Source organism: Oryx dammah, unplaced genomic scaffold, assembly GCF_014754425.2.
Source record: "Oryx dammah isolate SB20612 unplaced genomic scaffold, SCBI_Odam_1.1 HiC_scaffold_24, whole genome shotgun sequence".
Lineage (NCBI taxonomy): Eukaryota > Metazoa > Chordata > Mammalia > Artiodactyla > Bovidae > Oryx > Oryx dammah.
In genome coordinates, this window is record NW_024070208.1 from 50,392,956 (window position 1) to 50,415,584 (window position 22,629).

At 42.6% G+C, this 22,629-nt stretch overlaps 1 protein-coding gene across 2 annotated transcripts in view; it reads right to left on the bottom strand.

Annotated features, from left to right (window-relative positions):
• The window catches only part of TBC1D4 (TBC1 domain family member 4), a 219,384-nt gene extending 198,294 nt beyond the window's left edge, over window positions 1-21,090 (bottom strand). For both annotated transcript variants that reach the window (XM_040266876.1, XM_040266874.1), the window contains exon 1: window positions 20,213-21,090. In XM_040266876.1, the coding sequence (XP_040122810.1) occupies window positions 20,213-20,710 (498 nt within the window). In that variant the 5' untranslated portion in view covers window positions 20,711-21,090. The remainder of the gene's footprint in view (window positions 1-20,212) is intronic.
• Window positions 21,091-22,629: the final 1,539 nt, after the last annotated feature.

A 22,629-nucleotide genomic window follows, 5' to 3' on the forward strand; every position in this document is an offset into this window, starting at 1 on the left:
TGTAAATGCTCTTGGAAATCACCATGAAGCCATTTAAACAAATTTTTTACTTGATTAAACCCATAAATGCCACCTTCTTTATAGAAATTTAAGAATGACAAAAAAAAAATCACTGTCATTAAAATTTCCTAATCACTGAGTTCTTCATTGCTACATCTACATAGATGTATTGACTTTAAAAAGTCTCAAATTAACAGTCACATTTCATTAGGAACATAAATGCATCAAAAAAAAAAAAAAACCCTCTCTCTTATTATTTGCCATTTTAAAAATTCTAGAACTAGGGCCTGAAATTTCTGCATTCCTGGAGACTAACTGCACATCTCATATCAGGGGATACAGAGAGGCCCAACAATTGTGTATTCTCTGAGGAGCTTTCCCAGGTAATCAACACAAGCTATGCTACTATATCTGTTTATCTCTTTCTGCAGAAATCACTTAAACCTTTTATCCCCAGTGGGATAAATCTTACACTTGATTAGCCTCAACCAATATTTGTAAATGGCCTTGCTGGAGCTGATAACAATGGTGGTGACAAGAAAACTAAACCTCTGACAACTATTAAATTTTCATGGCTTAACTCCAAATCATGCTCTAAAAATCCTTCACTGACACCATTATTGTTTTTGCTCTTCTCCAATGGACGGATGCTTAAATATAAAAGCCAGCTCAATTAGGGAGAGCAAATCGAAGCCAGAGGAACAAACATGTATGTGTCCAATACCAACATCTCAAATAAGCAAAGAAAAGATTATTATATTTACAACCTGTTTTCCTCCTGGGGAAGTTAAAGTAGAAATCTCTCTCTTAGGAGGTAGAAGAGTTAATATGCTGCCTCCTTCCAGGATTAAATGTTCTCCTTCTGCCACTCATAATCCTGTGACAGTAGATGTTGGAGGGGAAAAAAAAAAAAAAGATGTGGCAAAGTAGAGCTGAATCACCCCCAAAATGCCTGAAGCATCGTGTTCCAAAGCTGAGAGAATCATTACTGCCTTGGGCAAACTGCCTGGCTGCCAGTGCAGCCCCAAATGACCATAAATAAAGCTTTAATTACATTAATTAGAGAAATTGCTTCCTGCAGAGCATCTCTGCATTTGGGGGCCCTGTCTCAGCTCTGGAGCCAGGACCCTCCCCATGGGCTCACCCACTCCCAGACATCTCATCACCCCACTGCTTATAGCACAGCACCTAATTGTGCTCCAGTGTGTCCTTGACTCATTTCTTCTCCAAGCCCCCCTCTCATTGTTGATGACAGGCATCATCCACTGCTATTCGATCCTCGAACTTGGCCGAGCATGGGTAATAATGTCCACACAGTGACTATAGAGCACAGCCTGTGGACTGGAGGTTGATCTGCCACCTGATTTCTCATGGAATTGCCCAGCTACTGATATGTGAAGTGATACTGTAACTGCTGTTCAAGTCTCAGATGCTCTAATAACCATCAATCAAACACCTAAGCATCTGGCAACTGTTAATATACTCACAACATCGCCAGCAGTCACAGTGTTTTGACTCTCGCTCTAGACAGAAACCATGATAACAATTTGATTAAAGGTAGTATCAAGAAGCAATAGTGTCCTGATGGCAGCTGAGGCATTTTGGGCTGCAGCCATCCCTATGGTACATGCTAGTTCCTGGGCTTAAGCTAACTGAAGTGGGTTCCTGGAATTGTCATCAAAAACCCTGGACAGACTTGTGAACACAGTGGGAGAAGAAGATGGGACAAACTGAGAGAGTAGCACTGAAACATATACACTATCATATATAAATAGATAACCTGTGGGAATTTGCTGTACAACACCGGGAGCTCAAACTTGGTGCTCTGTGACAACCTGGAGGAGTGGAATGGGGTGAAAGGTGGAAGGGAGATTCAAGAGGGAGGGGATACATGTATACCTATGGCTTATTCATGTTGATGTATGGCAGAAACCAACATAACATTGTAAAGCAATTATCTTCCAATTAAAAAGTAACTAATTTAAAAATAAAACCCTGTACAGCAATTGTCCCCAATCTTTTTGGCACCAGGTGCTGGTTTCATGGAAAACAATTTTTCCAAGGACCAAGGGGAGAAGGGTAAGTTTCAAGATGATTCAGGGGCATTACATTTATTATGTTGCTGCTGGTCTGACAGGAGGCAGAGCTGTAATACGAGCAATGCGAAGCAGCTGTAAATACAGATGAAGCTTCACTCACTAGCCCAGCACTTACCTCCTGCTGTGCAGTCCACTTCCTGGTTTGGGACCCCTGCCGTACAAGAAGAGACCTGGCACCCGCTAAAGCAGAGGCTCCCCAAATCCAAGCTGCAGTAAGTGCCAAGCGGGCTGCTCCCCAGTTGCAGTTTCGAAATAGCTTTCCAGATCTCACCCTAGAGATTCTGATGCAGTATGTCTGGAGAGGGGCCCAAGAATCTAGTAGACTGTATACTTCTCTTAAACTCCCCACAAGGTTCTTATGTGCAACTGGATTGAAAAACATCCTCAGATCACCCTTTATAACCCCTGCTGAGATTCTGATCAGACCCAATATTGGTCAAAATGGTTGCCAATGGTCTAGAAATCACAAATACTGACGGAAGGATGTCATCCCTATTAGGAATCTTCGGTCAGAAAAAGAAAAGGTGTGCAAATCACTGCTAACATTCCAGCCCTCTCATTTTACAAATAGGATTTCTGACCTAAAACCTATTTCTCCCCAGTTCCTCCAACCAGCCTTCTTCTTATCTGTAAATGGTAACAAACTCACCCATTAGTTTAAGAAAAAAGTCAGAGGACAAGCCTGGTGGTCCAAGGGTTAAGACTCTGCCTTCCAATTCAGGAGGTATAGGTTTGATCCCTGGTCAGAAAACTAAAGTCCCACATGCCATGGGGTAAGGCCAAAAAAAAAAAAAAAAAATAGAGTCAGCAAACTTGGAAATCATCCTTAATTATCATCTCCACAATAAGCCCTTCTTGACTCAGCTCTTACTTTTGACCACAAGTAGAAGAAAACATGGGCTTCCCTGCTGGCTCAGTCAGTAAAGAATCCATCTGCAATGCAGGAGACATGGATTTGATCCCTGGGTCAGAAAGATCCCCTGGAGAAGGAAATGGCAACACACTCCAGTATTCTTGCCTGGAGAATCCCATGGACAAAGGAGCCTGGTGGGCTACAGTCCAGGGGGTCTCAAAAGAATCAGAACAACTTAGTGAGTAAACCACCACCACCATCAAAAACACAACTCAATGCACGTAAACTGAAAAAGCCTGCAAGTCGGTGGTTATCAGGCTTGTTCCTATCAGAGTCCAGGGACAGTTCTTCCCAGATGTCTCCAGAGCACTTTCCTCTGTATCACCATCACTCTGGCAGTGAAACAGCAGTTCCAGTTCCAGGCTTTAACTCTGCACACAACAAGTGAGGAGAAAACTTCTCATCTTGCCCTGGCACAAACGGGTGCATTCCCTGGGACCACTAGGTCTCCAGATACAAGCTTATAAATTGGCTTTGGACCATCGTTAGTTGCTTAGTCATGTCTGACTCTTTGTGACCCCATGGACTGTAGCCTATGAAGCTCCTCTGTCCATAGAATTCTCCAGGCAAAAATATTGGGGCGGAGAGCCATTCCCTTCTCCAGGGACCAGATTCCTAGACAAATCCTAGAGCTGCAGAGGAGACCAGTCTTCTGTAACACATGGGCTGAGTGGCAGAGGGAGCTTAAGAGAATTATAAGATTTGATTAGGAAAAGAGAGCTGGAGAATCTACTTCACAACCCAGTCTAAAGTTTCCTCCTTTTATTCCCTCATAGCACCACAGTCTTTGCCTTCATAGACTCTATCACCTTCAAAATTGGACACTTATGGACACGTAATGGCACCCCACTCCAGTACTCTTGCCTGGAAAATCCATGGAGGGAGGAGCCTGGTAGGCTGCAGTCCATGGGGTCGCGAAAAGTTGGACATGACTGAGCTACTTCACTTTCACTTTTCACTTTCATGCATTGGAGAAGGAAATGGCAACCCACTCCAGTTGGGGTCGCACAGAGTCGGACACGACTGAAGCGACTTAGCAGTAGCAGCAGCAGCAACTAATATTTACAGAGTACTTTGAGGTGGTACTGTTTTAAACAGTTTACATCAGTGGACTCATTTAACTTTCACAACAACGCTACACTTTCCATATTACAGATGAGGAGACCAAGATACAGAGAGAGGCAGGAACTTCCCCAGAGCATGGAGCCCAATGACGGTAGAGCTTGAGTCTCAGTGATCAGACTCCAGAGGCCAGGCACTCAGCTACTACAATGTGCTATTCTCTTTATTCACAGTTTTGTCTGACTCCTCCACAAAACTCTAAGAAACATGAAGCAGGGAATGTGTTTATTTTCTATAGATCAGTCTCAATGGAATGCCAGGCACACAGGAAACATTCAATTCCCCTGATAACTGAACAAATGAATAGATGTTGAGAGAAGTAAGTGAATGGGGTGATGGACAAAAGAACAAGTGGTAAAGCCATGATCCAGATTAACAGAGGGCTTCCCGGGTGGCTCAGATGGTAAAGAATCTGCCTACAATGCAGGAGACCTGGGTTCGATCCTTGGGTTGGGAAGATCCTCTGGAGAAGGGAATGGCAACCCACCCTAGTATTCTTGCCTGTAGAATTCCACAGACAGAGGAGCCTGGCGGGCTACAGTCCATGGGGTCACAAAGAGTCAGACATGACTGAGTGACTAACACTAACTAACTAACTAGATTAACAGAGTGTTCATATTACATGATTAATCACAGAAGAGTGGAGCCCAGAGCTTCAATTTCCTGGGTCCAGTCTGCCTTCTCTAGTTGAAGGTCTGTTATCTCTGTTCCACATGGTCACACCTGCAGAGTCAATAATCTTTTCTTCTTTGCAAAGTCACCAAACAGCAAATGAAAACTCCAGTAGGAGACAGTCACTTCTTTTGAGAGAGATCATATGTGAACATGTCCAAAATAGAGAATGATTTGAGTAAAGGATCGGATTTTCCCCACGTTTAGCCTACCTGCATTAGACAAACACTTTGTTCATTAAGAGTAAGACCTCCGAACTGAAAACATATACAAAGTCCTTTGTAGTATCAGGTACTGAGGACATTTCAACATTTTTTTGTCAATAATTTTAGTAAGCTATTCAAAGTCTCCACTTGATTTAGGGATATCTGAGTATCTGCAGACCATTTGTTTTAACTCCTTTTCATGGTGGCAGCATGACATTTAAAAATAATTCATCTGGAAAATGTAAACAGATAAGAAAAAATTACAGGGCATACACATGTCAGTTCCCACTGTCAATGTCTGGAAATGATTCCACTCTCAAAAAAAAAAAAAAAAAAAAAATCACTGCCTGATCACAGCAAACAAGGTCTCCAGAAAGACAATAAATTGGTACAACCACATCCACACAGAAGCTATCCATCTCCCTGGTTCCTAAGTAAATGGGGGTAATGTGAACAGGGTAAACGGAATCCACTGCCAACAAGCTGAGTATGTACATTATAGCCTCTCCTTCCTCAGAACAGGCTTGTGAGTTTTTCTTCCACTCTGGGAGCAAAGAAAAACAAAATGCTAAATAGGCAAACCTGCTATTAAACTATTTACATGTTTGCCTTTTGCCATAATAAGCAGCTACATGTGCTATCTTGAAAAAAAAGGCACCATCAGCAACTTCCCTGGTGGTCCAGGGGTTAAGACACTGCACTTCCACTGCTGCTGCTGCTAAGTTACTTCAGTCGTGTCTAACTCTGTGGGACCCCATAGACGGCAGCCCACCAGGCTCCCCCGTCCCTGGGATTTTCCAGGCAAGAATACTGGAGGGGGTTGCCATTTCCTTCTCCAATGCATGAAAGTGAAAAGTGAAAGGGAAGTCGCTCTGTTGTGTCCGACTCTTAGTGACTCCATGGACCACAGCCTACCAGGCTCCTCTGTCCATGGGATTTTCCAGACAAGAGTACTGGAGTGGGGTGCCATCGCCTTCTCCGACTTCCACTGCAGGGGGCATGGTTTCAACCCCTGGTCAGGGAACTAAGATCCCCCTGCTAAAAAAAATAGGAAAAGAAAAGAAAAATGCACCATCAGCAATACCTACGTCTTCAAGCCAGGCCTACTAATGAAGAGCTGGCTTTCAAAGATCATCTCCATCACTTAAAAAAAGGGAAACGACAAAACAGAGATGCTCATTCAGTAAACACACAGGGCTCCATCAATGAAGCAGAGGCATCTCCTACCCCATACAAGGGACCAAACGTTCAAAAAAATGCAGAGATGCTCATGGGTGGACAGATTATGCCTGAAGGCAAAGAAGGAAAGAGGAGAATATGCCCTTTCTGAGGAAGAGAAGAGACAGGCGTCTCTATAAAGGTAAATAACTTTGGCACTTTTAAGTTTTCCTGGAAAAATAAGATCATCTTTCCTTGTGTCATTTTTTTTTTCTTTCTTTAAAGTTGACCCCCAATCCATGGAGATATGGCTGCCAAGCATGAACACTCCCTTATGTGTAGCTTGGTACATGCCTCAGTGGTCACTGAAAACAAAAACTAACCTATCAACTGCTCTTATTACAAACATTAGATAAAAAGAATACAAAGGAAGTAAACAGACCAGCCGAAAATCACTCTGTCACAAGGTCATGCTATTTAAGCAAATAAAGAAATCCAGAATACAAATCGTACATTTGATTACTGGTCAACAGTTCACCGTGGACATGGGCCATATTTTTTTTCTTTCCCATCCCTGGTTACCCTGGTGTCTTCTTGTCATTCATTCATTTAACTTTTTTGACTTAAAAAAAGAATTTTTTTTTTTTTTGAGACACCCCTTAAGCACTTCCCTGCCCCTTTAAGGATAAGGTTTAAAAGGTCTATTTTAGATTTGGGAGTAAAACACAGAAGCCATTCAAAGTATTTTGAAAATAAATAGCCTTCCAAATGAGACCTTATTTCCATGGAGAAGCCTAAATAACATCTGAACTGAAACTAAAATATATCCAAATCTTGCAAGGGTGTATTCACAACACCACTCTTGCTGACCATCTTCCAGGTGCCTCACGTTATTCAAACATTCACGTTTTCTCACATTGGCAGCCTCACTAAAATCCTTGTGTTTTGATATGGGAGGGGAAAGGTCCATCTCAAATGAGTTTACAATTTTGTTTTCAGAAACTGCATAATTTTACTTATTTTAAAAATATCTGCTTATTTCAAAAATATCTGCTTATTTCAAAAATATCTGCTTAAACCACATTTAATACTATAAGCAGTATGATGTCTTTAAAAGTATTCATAAGAAAAATAATATTGTGCAACCAATAAAATCAACACTTCTTAAAGTTAAGGAAAAGCAACAAGTATGAGAGCACATGCATGTTACTGCCAGGAGACTTTTAAGTTCTCACCAGTAGATTTAAATTCCTTGAGGGTAGGGGCCAATTCTTACTCTGCTTAATTTCAACTTGTTAGCAATAACTTTTACTATAAGACTAGATCCAAGGATCGGAGAAGGCAATGGCACCCCACTCCAGTACTCTTGCCTGGAAAATCCCATGGACAGAGGAGCCTGGTAAGGTGGAGTCCATGGAGTCGCTAGGAGTTGGACCCGACTGAGGGACTTCACTTTCACTTTTCACTTTCATGCATTGGAGAAGGAAATGGCAACCCACTCCACTGTTCTTGCCTGGAGAATCCCAGGGATGGGGGAGCCTGGTGGGCTGCCATCTCTGGGGTCGCACAGAGTCGGACAGGACTGAAGCGACTTAGCAGCAGCAGCAGATCTGAGGATACAACCATGACCAGACAAGACTGCTGTCTCTTTGGAGCTTACATTCTAGAGGTGGTGACAGTATTCAGAGAAAATGTTTTTTAAATTAATTTTAAATGTGTGAATGCCGAAAGGAAAACAAATAAAGGGCTGAGATAGAAGTGAAAATTTGAGATATCTACCGACTTTATTAGAGCATTGTCAGAGGCCAATCTGAGGATGTGTTATTTGCGAGTCAAGCAAAGAACTGAAACCTGAGAATGGCTAAGAATGGAAAGCACACTTGCGAAGACTCTGCAGTGATCTCAGTTGGACTTGGCTAAGGATGACTGAAATGTAGGGAACATGAGGAGAGGAGCAGTCCAAGAGGAGACTGAGGGGGCGGCCAGGGACGGGGGGAGATGAAGGGGCGGAGCCATGCAGGGTTGCGTGAGAAGAATTTGGATATTACTCTGAGCACAAAGGGAATCTGGTCTGGTTTGTGCTTCCATTGAAGAAGGGACTGATAAGAGAGCAAGAGTAGAGCAGAGAGAATAGTTGAGAGCAGTCTAATAGTCCCAGAAAGACCTGATGAGAATTAGACCCAGGTGGTGGCAGTGGTCTTGGAGAGACATGGACATACTAAAAACCAAGTTTTGGACTTTCCTCGCAGTCCAGTGGTTGGCTCTGGGCTTCCACTGCAGAGGACACAGTTCCATCCCTGTTCAGGGAACTAAGATCCCACATGCCCAGTGCAGCCAAAAATTTAAAAAAAAAAAAGTCAGTGTTGAAAGCAGAATCAACATGATGACTTCCTTCAATGAGGACTGTCCTTCATGAGGACTGTACTTGGGAAGTGAAAAGTAGGACTCAAATACAATTACCAGGTTATAAGTATCAGCAAATACATATTCACATGCAGATGTCAAGTAAGCATGTAAATGCTGAAAGAAGCTGGCACTCTGAGCTATATGGACACATTTAAGGGCCATCGATAAAAAATTTACAAAGTGGGCTTCAGAAAAGGCATGAGGTTCAGAAATCCATATCTGCTGCTACTGCTGGCTTGCATCCTTAGGAAAATTACTGACTTAGTTTTCTCGTCTATTAAATGGAGATAAAAATACCTATTTTTAACAGGATTGCTAGAGAAGGGGTCAGCAAACATTTCCTATAAAATGCCAGATAATAAAAACCTGGGGCTTGGTGGCCATAGGGTCTCTGTCAAAAACACTCAGTACTGTCACTGCAGAACAAAAGCAGCCACAGACAATATGTAAATAGATGAGTGGGGGGCGGGGGCGGTGTTCACAGAAACTGTGTTTCCAAAAACAAAGGGGAGAGTGTGTCAGCCCCCAGTCTAGAGCTGCAGTTGTCAGAGTGTGGTTCTACACCAGCAGCACCAGTATCACCGAGGAATCGTTAGAAATGCAAATTCTGGCCCCACCCCAGACTTACTGAATCAGAAACTCTGGGGATGGAGATCCAGCAGTCAGCATGCAAATGAATCCTCCAGGTGATGCATGCTAAAATTTGAGACCCTCCAGTCAAGAAAACAAACATATTTTTATCCTGCTGTTGTGTGAAAACTGTATACATCTTAACAATGTTGAATTGGTTCACAGTGCTTTTCAGGTCTACTATACCTTCTCCTTTTCTGTCTGTTCATTCTATTAATTTTTGAATTTGATATTGAAACTCCAACTAAAAAAAAATCTTAATTTGTCTACTTAAAAAAATAATTGTTTTATATAGTGGAACTATATGTAACTTTGCTCGGTATTTTCCAAGTCTCCCATTAAATGTGCTATCATACTTTCACAATTTAAAAAATAAAAAAGAAAGGAAAAAAAAGAAGTCAAAGGTTGAAAAAGAAACTAAATACATATATACTGCTTAGAGCTAATATAATCATGAATATGTATCTATTATTTTTTAACATGGTTCCTAGAAGTTTAGAGCATACTTTCTAAAGATAGACTCCAACGCTGGATAATTGTGGTGGATCAAGCAAAAGAGAGATAACAAACTCTGTTAAACTACAAGATGGGCTTAGGTAAGAATAGTTGAGAAATTGAAGATTTTTTTTTAATTATACTTTTATTCCAAAGTATTTCAATACTACCTCATATATTAATTAAGCTAGATTTAATTTGGTCTCATTCACACTCCAGTTATTAAAAATGAACAATATAATTTCAACATATCTTTACTCTAACTTTCAACAGAAATGAAAGTTAAATATCAATTAACTTCCAGATCCCACATGTCATATTAGTTATTGGTTAGTGGCATTGGCTAGTTATATTAGTTATTAGTTATTGCTATAACTAACACATTTTTTAAGGAATATACAGCAGGCAATTTTATCAAATGCCATTATTATTTTAACAGAACAATTTGGCCATTTGAATTGAATGGGGGAAGTTAAAATATAAAGGGCTGTCGAAAAATAAAATATAACACCACACACTTTCATATTGCTTTATCAGTACTATTAGAAACTAGAGAGAAATCTAATTTTCTAAATGCAGCCTATTGAACCTTCCTCAAATTAGATATAGAATTATGGGTGAATATAGAGGGATCATGCCTACTACCTATCACCACTAGGCTATGTTCCTGCCAATAGATCTTAGCAAAATTCCCTATGAAAACCAAAATAAAATCAGTAAATAATGGCTAACAGCTTTGGAGGGAACCAACAGGAAGGGGTAAGGACCAGACAACCAGATCATCCCTCAGAAGGGGGAAGACTAGCTTCCAAAAGTGGAAAGATATTCAATCAAGCAGGCAGTGTACAATATGTAAGAGTCCGACAGCAGACACTGGGTAGTCTCCAAAGTGGAGGGTGCAGAGCATGCAACACACAGTAACGGGGAATCCCACCAGGCACAAAGCACTTGCGTGCGTGCTAAGTTGCTTAAGTCCTGTCCGACTCTGGCTCCTCTGTCCATGGGAGTCTCCAGGCAAGAGACGTTGCCTTGCCTGGAGTGGGTTGCCATGCCCTCCTCCAGGAGGTCTTCCCGACCCAGGGATTGAACCCACATCTCTTACATCTCCTGCACTGGCAGGCAGGTCGTTTACTACTAGCACCACTTAGGAAACCTGGTATTAAGAATATGTCACTGGAAATCTAAGGAACAGAAATACTTGCAGAACCAAGCAGGAAAGCCATCAGTTTAATTTCAGGTAAACTCAAGAAAATCCCTCGAACTGCCTAGCTAATGAGAATTAAATGGCTGAAGTCAGGGCAAGAGGTGAATTGAAAAAACTGGGAGCTATCTGAGGCCAGAAGATAGATTTGTTTGTTGCTTTGTAAAACCCTAAGCCATAAATGTATCTGTCTACATTGTATAACCTATTATGGAAAATGTGAGTGAAGATACAATTGTGAGATATAAAATATTACTTGATTTGCTCAACCAGAAACACTGTTTGACTTGCAATCTGAAACTGATTTCAAACTACTCAGAAGTTATATAATACTGACAGTATGAAGTTCCATGTTCTAACTTTGACAATTATAGAAATTCCTGTAAAAATTCTCAAGAGTTCCAAAGTGAGGACTATCCAACTAGTTAAGGGCATCCACAAAATAAAAGATCTGAAGCAGCAAATTTAGGCTTCTATATGTAACCAGGAAGATCCCATTACTAGGAGAAGGAGATCCTCTTTCCAACCCAACCTCTTACAAGAAATAAAACTTAAAAGGGATCAGTAATTTGGAGAATACCTCTGTATCTTTTTTGTAGAGCTGCAAACACCTGTGATAAGATTATCTGAAATTAAACCCACCAAAATTTTAATCTCATACTTTTTTCCCTCTCTGCATAGGATCATAGATGATTGGCGTCATATGAAATAACACCTGAAAGTTTAAGCCAGGAGTTTTCTGAACTTATCTTTGGTTGTTAGAATACTTTTGAATATAAATTAAGATGTTAACATAATTATTTTACTGTTACTTTAAACATGCTCACAAAAATCTAGACATAAACTTTAGATACTTACAGCTCTAGCTTTTAAACAATTTTCAAACCAAAGCCAACTTACAAAATACCCACGAACACAAGTATAAAACCAGTAACAATTACACTAATGAGCTAAATTCAATGTGATGAACGATGTTATTTTCCCAAACGCATGCCTATGGCACTGGCTGCCACAGCACGGGTTCAGCAGGCTGATGTTACTGTGAACCCATGAATGCTGTTTTGAACCACCTTTCCCTACTTGAACTGCAAAACCATATATCAGCCCATCAGGTCACTGGGATTAATGTAACCTTAAAATTTACATATTCTTTCCCTTTAACCCAAGGTAATTAAAATAGCACAACTTGATACCAATATTTTTTGCTTTACTGTATATGTTTTATAATGATGGTAAGATGCACTACTTTTATATTTTATAATTTCACACTTTATAATTATATACTTTGATATTACAATACATTTTTATAATTTATACTTTCTACTTTGTTATACTTTACAGTATTTATATCCTTTAAGGGTCAATAAAACAAATGCATGGTTGTACCCATTCTTAAATACATATCCTAAAGAATCTTTATTCTAAACTAAAGTAGTTATCAGGGCTTCCCTGGTGGCTCAGACCATAAAGAATCTGCCTGCAGTGCAGGAGACCCAGGTTCAATTCCTGGGTTGGAAAGATCCCCTAGAGAAGGAAATGACAACCCACTCCAGTATTCTTGCCCATAGAATTCTAAGGACAGAGGACCCTGGTGGGCTACAGTCCTGCTACTGCTACTGCTAAGTCGCTTCAGTCATATCCGACTCTGTGCCACCCCATAGACGGCCTCCTATGCCACCCCATAGATGGCCTCCTAATGGGGTTGCAAAGAGTAATACCTGACTGAGTGACTAACACTTCAGGTCAAAGTAGTTACAAAGGTTACAAACAAGACTCTCACAGTTCACTTCCCTGCCACTCCTAAAGACACAATATAAAAGACTAGACTTCAGCTTCTCCAGTCTAACAAATCATACAGCTTTTCACTTTCCATTAAAACAAAAATACACACTGGCAAAACTATATCCAACCATGCATTCAGCATTTCATTATTATTTTACAAATTTAATGAATACATTTAAATGTGGAGACTTTTAATTAAAAAGTGGTGGCGGGGGGGGGGGGGGGGGGGGGGGATGGACAAACACTGCATGATCTCACTTATACATGTAATTTAAAAAGTCAGACTCATAAATGCAGAGAGTAAAATAGTGGTTGCCAGAGGCTGGGGGATGGGAGACACGGGGAGATGTTGGTCAAAGGACACAAACTTCAATTATGCAGCATGAGAAAGTTCTGAAGATCTAATAGAGAGCATGGTGACTATAGTTAATAATACTATATTGTATACTTGAAATTTGCCAAAAGAGTAGATCTTAAGTTTTCTCACCATACACACACAGAGAAAACAACACCTATCTGAGTTGATGGATATGTTAATTAGCTTGATGTAATCCTTCCATTTGATATGTATATCAAAACACTACAGTATACCTTTAAATATGTACAATTATTGATGGTAAAGAATCTGCCTCCAATGCAGAAGGCTCGGTTTGATCTCTGGGTCTGGAAGATCCCCTGGAGAAGGGAATGGCAACCCACTCACTGCAGTATTCTTGTGTGGAGAATCCCATGGACAGAGAAGCCAGGCAGGCTACAGTCCACGGGGTTACAAAGAGTCAGACACAACTGAGCGACTAACACACTTTCACTTTTGCTCGTTAATTATACTTCAATAAAACTGGAAAACAAAATAAAATAAAACAACTATGTATTTTTTTAATGGGGAAAAAGTGATAGCATAAAGTTTCCTATCACTAACAACTAAAATCAGATTTTTAGAGTAGCAGATAAGAGAACTATTCACACAGACTGGAAACTGCTTCTACCATTACAAGCTTTGTGTCTTTAGGGAAATATTTAAACTTTCTTTAGCTCAGTTTTCTCATCTGTAAAATGGGAGGGAGACTGATACATACTTTACACTGTTATTGTGAAGATAAAATGTGATAACCTAGGACAAGCATTAAGGGCAGTAATATCATCTAACAAGAGCTCAACAAAGGTTAGCTTTTAAGCATTAAAAAGCTATTTAGATAGACATACTATGGTGTATGTTAGTAATCACATTACAGCCTTAAAGTAACAAGCCAATGGCATGCTTAGTTGATGCCTCCCAATGAATTACCAAATTTCTGTTAATATTTTATATAGACCATAATTCAAGCAAAATCCTTTATCTGGTCAATAATTCTAAATGTACTACAAAATTAGTTTATAATTGATCTGTCCCTCATTTTACAGGGGGATCTATCTAAGTAAAAACATGGCATGCGGTGGTACATAGTAAGTTGCTTCAGTCGTGTCCAACTCTGTGCGACTACATGGACTCTAGCCCACCAGGCTCCTCTGTCCATGGGGATTCTCCGGGCAAGAAGACTGGAGTGGGTTGCCGTGCCCTTCCCCAGGGGATCCTCCCAACCCAGGGATTGAACCTGTGTCTCCTACATTGGCTGGTGGGTTCTTTACCACTAGCGCCACCTGGGAAGCCACCACAACATGGCAACACAGCCCCAAAGAAATGGGCGTCTAAAATCACTATCCAGACGATTTTAACAAAACAAACAAAAGCCATGAGATTTAAAAAGAAAAAGGAGGAGGAGGAGGAGGAAGGAGAAGGAGAGAAAAGAAAAGTTTGCAATAATCACTCAGAGTAGTCATAATCTTTTTCACCAAACTGTCAATTCTGTTTCTTCTTGCCTGATTTTTTTTTTCTTAATAGACAGTATATTACACATACTGATGTTTTACATGTTAGTTCTGCAGATTCAAATAAATACAGCTTCGATTTTTGCAAAAATTTATCGTAATTGAACATTAGAATATATTCCTTACAAATTGAATAAGCCATCTGAAGAACCTAAAACTTTGGCTTGAAAGGTCATGTTTTCATTAAACATATGGCTAGTCTCAGCATGTCTGGCAGAATAATGTCTATCTAGAAATGGCACCCCACTCCAGTGTTCTTGCCTGGAGAATCCCAAGGATGGGGGAGCCTGGTGGGCTGCCGTCCATGGGGTTGCACAGAGTCAGACACGACTGAAGCAATGCAGCAGCAGCAGCAAAGAAAATATGCAAAGCTATTAAGCTATAAAATGAAGAGCTTCTTAAAAATCTTCTGTAGATATTATTCCTCCCTACACTCACCCTGAACTTGCAAGTTTGAGAACAGCTGCAAAAATAACCAAGAGAATAGAAAGGATTATATACCCAACCAGATGAACAGAATCACTGAGGGCAGTGGGTCTCAAACCGTGGTCCCTAGACCAGAGTCTGAACATCATCAGAGAACTTGATAACATCAGAAACTCAGGGTGGAGGCCACCAGTCTGTTGGAACAAGCTCACCAGGTGATTCTGACACGCACTCAAGTTTGAGAATCTCTGGTTTATGATAAACAAGCCTTGATACCAAACACCACCATCTTCACTATAACACGCCATTCACAAGTGGGAGTCTCTGGGTATACATTTTTACCTTTCCCCTAGATACGGTAGTCACGATCCTACTACAAAGCCAAGGCAGATTAGATCCACCTCAGATTAGAAAGGGAGAGAACAAAAAAAAAGTGACTAGAGCAAACACGAGGGAAGAGATCTACCCGTCTAGAATAGCACAAAGTACTTGGAAAGCACAGAGAGAGATGTGAAAATTTCAAGATTTCTATTTCTTTGGTTTCCTTGCTTGTATATTCCCAGAGCCACTGATCCTCAACTCTGACAACAATAAAAATGATCTTTTGAAAATATATGGGTAAAACTTTGTTATCTGAGCAAAGTTCAGAAAATACTAAATATTTTAAAAGAAGCAACAAACCCACAGGCTTAGAGAACTTAGAGTTGAAAATAAACCATGTCGAGTTCACTTTTTAATTTTAAGAACACAATTTGTAAAATCTCTTTGAAAGTACATTCTTGTGAGCTTCAAGGAATATACACACAAACGAAATCAATGAAAATTACAGCAATCATGTTTTTGTGTTTTAAATGACTACTCATTCTATAATCTGAAACACATGCTGTTGAGTCTCATGCAAATGATAACACATGTAATCTCTAACAAGCGTTATGCTGCTGCTGCTGCTGCTAAGTTGCTTCAGTCGTGCCCAACTCTGTGTGACCCCATAGACAGCAGCCCACCAAGCTCCCCCATCCCTGGGATTCTCCAGGCAAGAACACTGCAGTGGGTTGCCATTTCCTTCTCCAGTGCATGAAAGTGAAAAGTGAAAGTGAAGTCGCTTCTTTGCGACCCCATGGACTGCAGCCTACCAGGCTCCTCCACCCATGGGATTTTCCAGGCAAGAGTACTAAACACTAACAATTCTTATTTTTAATATAAAAATATATATATAACATAAACAAGTTCTGCTTTTTCATGGGGAAATGGAGATAATGCTAAATATGTAGTATTTTCTGAATGCTACATTCAGGCTCTTTCTGAAGGTAGATAAAGGCAAGTACTTTGAAGAATATTAGTGACCTTCCCAAGATTTTAGGTATAGAATCAGAGATTCTTGGTTTCTCCAACCAGTTTTAAGTCTACGACTCAATTTATGCCAGTGCAACTGTTTTTTAAGTTATGCAGAGTTAAGCACTTTTCAAATACCCAACCTTGGCTGATGCATGCTGACTGACATTCCTCCCATGCAAGACTACACAGGCTTGAATAAATGGGAAGCAATCTGTATTGGCATATATTTGAACTGGAACTAGTTCACTTGCTCCCAACCCACACCTCTCTTTGCACCTGGGAAAAATAGCTCTGCATTAGAGCATTATAGCAGAGCACTCCTCCAGGTTAAGGTTTAGCATCCTTAGGCTAACTCTTACCCACCAGGAAGGTGTGGAGCCAGAGGGCACATCACTATGGCAACTCCCCACAACAGACCCAAGCTACTCGCATACACACAGCACTCCCATCTTTGAGGTCACCCTCAAAAAGAGATCCACCCCCTAAAAGATGTATGAGTAGATACGCTGCAAAACATCATCATTTTATATACAGAAACCATATCCTCCATTTCTGTGACTTGGCAGAAACACAAACTTTTCCATTTATTTATGGTCATCTATGTTCCTGTTTGCCCTAAACAGTCCAGTTTTATAGTTGTTATGCCAGTGTAAGTTTAACGACACCTCCTTTCTCATAAAATTGTCCTGCATTAAACAATAAGTTATATGGGCATCCAACAGACAGGTCTGTTTCAGAAAAGGGACAGGCAAGAAAGACAAAGCAGAGGCTAGTTTACTTGGGGATGTTTGCAGGACTTCTGCTCCAGGCTACCTTCCATATTTTGTTCAGGGACTGTAGAAAATATTTAGGAGATTTAGCCATAATCTTAAAGTCCAACTAAATAATTCTCTGGGGCTTCCTGATGGCTTAGTGGTAAAGAATTCGCCTGTCAATGCAGGAGATGCGGGTTCAATCCTTGGATTGGGAAGATCCCCTGGAGAAAGAAATGGCAACCCACTACAGTAGTCTTGCCTGGTAAATCCCATGGACAGAGAAGCCTGGCAGGCTATAGTCCATGGGGTCGCAAAAGAGTCAGATATGATTTAGCGACTAAACAAGAACAAATAAGTCTCTACTTCAAATGTAGAATTCAGTGGCAAAGCAAACAGCAAATTTTCTTCCTTCTCATTTCATAGGTGCTCAGAAAAATCCAGAGATTCTACGCTATATGAGGTATACTGCTGGATGGAAATAATGTGATTCATCCTCAAACAAGTTCAACTGTGGAATCATCACTACTGGAAATCTGACTTATAAATTCTGCCTTCCAAATCATTCTAACTCTCCTCACTGTTTCAAAAGGAAATGTGACAAAGAGCACACAGTATCTAATGACTGCACTTGGCCACTCAGCAAATATTTATGCGCAAGATCAAAAGTGGCCACCCTTAGATCTCTGAAGCCAAACTTCAGATGTGTTTTGTTTAGCCCAGATAGGATTCTTAAATGTTTAAAATACTTGCTAATACTTTAAAATGTGGACTCATATGTAAAAATCCAAATTTCCATTTTCTCTTGAGAAATCAGAAGTTTGGTCAACACTGAGCTTATATTCTGTTAATGTAATTTCCATCTGGAGCTGAGCAGCACCTTGAGAAAGAACTTCCCTATTTAGTCCTCCATGGACCTCACTCAACCATCCTCCCAGCCACTGAGGTTTGCAACCCTTGATTTATGGCTGGAGATAATTCTTAAGTAGACAAGGTCTGGCCTTTCAAATTAATGATCCTCTGCCAGGGGCTCTCTAGGTTTGGGGCAAATAGTAATCTACATCTTTAGATCAAAGACTCAACTAGGAAATGACAATAAACAGGAAAAATTTGTTTCTTCTTTTATCAAAAAGCCATTTGGCTTCCACGGCTCCTACATAGCGGGTACATAAGCTTACACATGCTATTATTTGTAAAGTGACAGCACATTCAGCCTCTCAAATCTAAATACAAAAAGGAAGGTAAATAAAATGGGATATTTTAATTGAACTTCAGTGAGTCCAGGGAAAACTCAATAGCTACTGTTGAGAATTTAAGGTGCTATAACCCAGAAACAAACTTTGACCATCAATGAAATTAGCAATGATGTGTCATGCTTCAGACCTGAAGAAAAGAACCGTCAAGAATCTCGAAATATTCCTTAAAGTCCTAGAAAAATGCCACTACTTCCATCTTACTCACAGAACCCAAAAATCTTAAAACAATAAAGATAGTGATACAGTACTACAACAGTGGAAATAAAGAACACGCTGCCTTCCAACTTCAACATAGCTGACAGCTAAAAATAAATTTTGAACAGATAAGTATGAAATGAAATTCATTTTAATCATGGTTAGGATTCTGAGATCATCTGTAATAAGGTATTTTACCATAATGTAACAGAGGTCCCATAAATCAAAATCGCTCTCTTCACACTGGGAGTTCTGAGCATATTAAACTAGCTTACAAGGTAACTGATGGAATCAGAAGATGTTGAACTTTTATTTTCTTCAGCTGAACTATAGGCCTTTTGTGGAAAGCTATTAAACACACAGTCTTTCTGTTACAGATACTGCTGCTGTTGCTGCTAAGTTGCTTGAGTCTGGTCCGACTCTGTGCGACCCCACAGAGGGCAGCCCACCAGGCTCCTCTGTCCCTGGGATTCTCCAGGCAAGAATACTGGAGTGGGTTGCCATTTCCTTCTCTGTTACAGATACAAGACCCTTTAATTTTTGAAAATTCATATATTCTAGTATCATATGAATTTTCAAAACTTAAAGCCTTACTTATAGAATGTTTCTCTCATCTGACTATTAATTGGGCAGCTGCTAAAGAAACTGGCCACAGAGTACAACTGAAACTTTATTGATTTATATTTAGACATCACTATTTTCCCAAAGAATCTAAAGTACTTTGCCCAAACAAATAACTCAAAAATGACAGCATCTCAGGGACTTTTGACACGGTAAAAAAAAATTCCTTACACATTTATTTAAAAGGGGGAGGAGGGGTGCTGTTTTTCAAAACACAACCAAAATGTGGTAAAAACTGTTTATCTCTCTCCAGAAGAAAAAATGTGTCCGTTTCTTAAGGAAGTAAAAACGTACTGTTTGGTAACAGGCACCTCGATTTCGTAAACTCTAGAGAAATTATATTAGAAAAGAGATTTTTCGCCTCTTCTAAGACACTGATTTTTAAATCACCCAAGTGGGTATTGATTCTGTCTCCAATTAGTGTGTAAAAAACGGCAAAAAAGAAGAAGAAGAAGAAGAAGCCTTTTCGCTCAACATCTAAACGCAGGTTCGTATTTTGCTGACTATCTGACAATGTCTAATAACTTCTCCCTAAGCCCAGCTCTGAAACATCTTCCCACATCGGAGACCTGCAGGTGTTATTGTGACGAAGATGTAACCATCAAGGGGCTAAGGTACAGGACTCGACCAAGACCCAGGGTGAGTGCGAGGGCCTTTAGGAATCCAACCCTCTCCCGCGTACACTCAAACACACACCTTCACGCACTCACACACTCGACCAAGGCCGGGCATGCCGTCTCTCCAGTCACACCCCAAGACGTCGGGATCCTGCCAGGACGTGCGCTGCTCCCCGCATCGTCCTAGCTCCTCCGCCGTCTCGAGGCCACTCAGCCTCCCTCTCTCGTCCTCGTTCCTGCGGGTCATCTGCTCCCGCCGCCCCATCCGCCCCCAAAAGCCAGCTCCCGGACTCGGGGTCCGAGGAGCGGGACCGGCTGCGCTCAAGTGCGCCACGTGGAGGGCGCGCGCCAGCAGCGGGGCCAGAGCCTGTCCTTAACGTGGGGTACCGGCGCCCGCAGCCCCGCCACTCCTCCCGGTGTGTCGGACCCTCCCCGGGGCCTCGGAGCCGCGCGGTCTTGCCTGATTGGGGTCTGCAGCGCGGAAAACGTGGCAGGCCATCTGCGACTCCGGGTCGTCGGGCTGCGCCTTGATCAGGTAAGCAAAGTAGGTGAGGTCCTGGCTGTTGTGGATGAAGCGCGAGATGTGTTGCGCCTTGTGCTCGAAGATGAACACGGCCGGGTTGGGCTGCGCGGCCGTCGGGCCGGAGCCCCCAGTGGCCCCGGCGCCCGGCGCGGGGACGCAGCGCAGGAAGGGCGCGCTGAGCACCAGAAGCACCTCGCGGGCCGCCGGCGCCCCGCAGCCGCCCGCCTCGGGCTTCTGGCTGCGCCGGCGGATCTCGGCCATGAGCCAGGGCAGCATGGGTAGCGTGGTCCTGCGGTCCAGGCACGACCCCCCTACGTACCACAGCCGGAACCTCTTGTCGCTCGGCTTCCCGGGGCCAGGCTGCGCCGGGGCGCCAGGCTCGGGCTCCAGGGGGTGCGGGAACGGCTCATCCTGAATGCAGCTGGGGGGCTCCATAACTCACTCCTCCTGAGGAGGGCACGGAGGCGGGAGGAGAGGCCCGCCGCGCCCCCCACACCCCCAGTTCTCGCGTTGAAGGCGCCGCCGAAACTGTGCCAACTGCTGCGCCGGGCCGTGCGCCCTACTCGGCGAGACCCCGAACTCCGCGCCCTAGCGGCCCTGCCCCATGCGGCACTTCTCCGGGCGCGGCTCCCGGGCTTTGGCGGCGGGCACCCGGGCAGCGCCGGGCAGCAGGACTGGCTGAAGAGGGCGAGTTAAATCGCCATCCTCCTTTCTCGGGCTCGCGCGTGGGGTCAGACCTCCCCGTTCCTCGTCCGCGGCTCCTCGGGGTCCGAGGGCCCTCGCCGCCCTTTCCGGCGCTGCAGAGCCGCTGCGGCCGCCGCTCGCCGCGGGCGGGCACGGGGAGGCTGGGCGGGGAACTGGCTGTGGGCGGGCGGGAGGGGGTGACTTGGGGCGGAGCTGATTCCTACCAGGGTGACCGGCTGTCACCTGGAAGGTCGGGGGCCCCGGGCTTCGGCGCGATCTGTCCTCCGGGAGAGCCTGCGAGAACTATTTCGGTGGAAAATAAAGAAAAAAAAACGAAACGTGGCCTCGCCGGGGCCGCTCCTCCTCCGGTCGCTGCAGCCCAGCTCGCTGCTCCTCCTCCTACTGTTCCCGTCCCTCCCTCGCTTCTTCCTTCCTTCCAGGCTGGCTGCTTCTTTAATCGGGCTGCCACCCCGCCTCCGGACGGGCGGGCGGGCGTAGAGCGTCGTCTCTGAAAGCTTATCTGAGAAGTCACCTCTTTGCCTCTTTTTCCGGCCGCGGTCCCCGACCGCTCCTCCAACCCGCCCCTCGGGCAGCAGTTCTGCGCCCAGCGCCGGCCCTGCCCCGACCAACTAGTCCTCTCTCGGATCGCCGAGATCTTCGTCTTCTTTTGGGCGTCTCTGCTGCCCCCTGGAGAGGGGACCATTCTCAATGGGACCCTAAGACTGTTTTTTTTTTTTTAAGTAATCATATTTGCTTGGTTTCAATTCCTTCTAAAGTCTACATGATTTCTGATTCTTATTTCCTAATAATCTCAGAAGAATACTCATGTTTTAAATCACGAAATTATGATGATTTTTTTTTCCATTTCAAAAGAAATTTATTTATTTGATTCTTTTATTAACACACAGGGGCTTTGGTCATCTGAACAAAGAATATTTTTTTTAAAGGAAGGTTTTTTAGGTCTTTGTTTTTCAAGGGAAATGAACACTTGTTACACCTTTGATTTTGACCTCAAGCCCTAATCAGATCTACTACCCTGGTGACCTAGAAGGAACTTTGTTGGCTCTGATACGCTTTTCCCTTTCATAAGGGTCTTGGTAGATTCTCTCTTTGATGCTATTCTCTTAACCTCTCCATTGTGTTGAGAATATTACATTAGTAAAGTGTACTCCATCATTCCCTGTCGGGTCCGCCTGGTTCCTCTATCCATGGGGATTCTTCAGGCAAGAAGAGTGAAGTGGGTTGCTATGTCCTCCTCCAGGGAATCTTCCCAACCCAGGGATCTAACGTAGGTCTCCTGTATTATAGGCAGATTCTTTACTGTCTGAGCCACCAAGGAAGGAGCTAAGAGAGGGTTATTGTAAGATTATATCTTTGCTGCCTCCTCAACCCACTTCCCCTCACTCAAAATGCTTAAATATTATTACCCCGTATGTTTGCAATGGGTTGTCTAAATAAACACACCTGTCAGGTTATACAGTATGCACAAGACAATATGCCACAAAACACTGCTCTCTTCCTTTCTCTCACAGAGATATTCAAGTTCCAAAATATATTCCCTCCATGTTCCATGTCCATCTGTCTTTTGGTTTTTCCCAGTCTTATCCAAAGCAGTCTCATTCCTACGTTCTTCACCCACTACATCCAAGTAGTGCCTTCCACGGCACCTC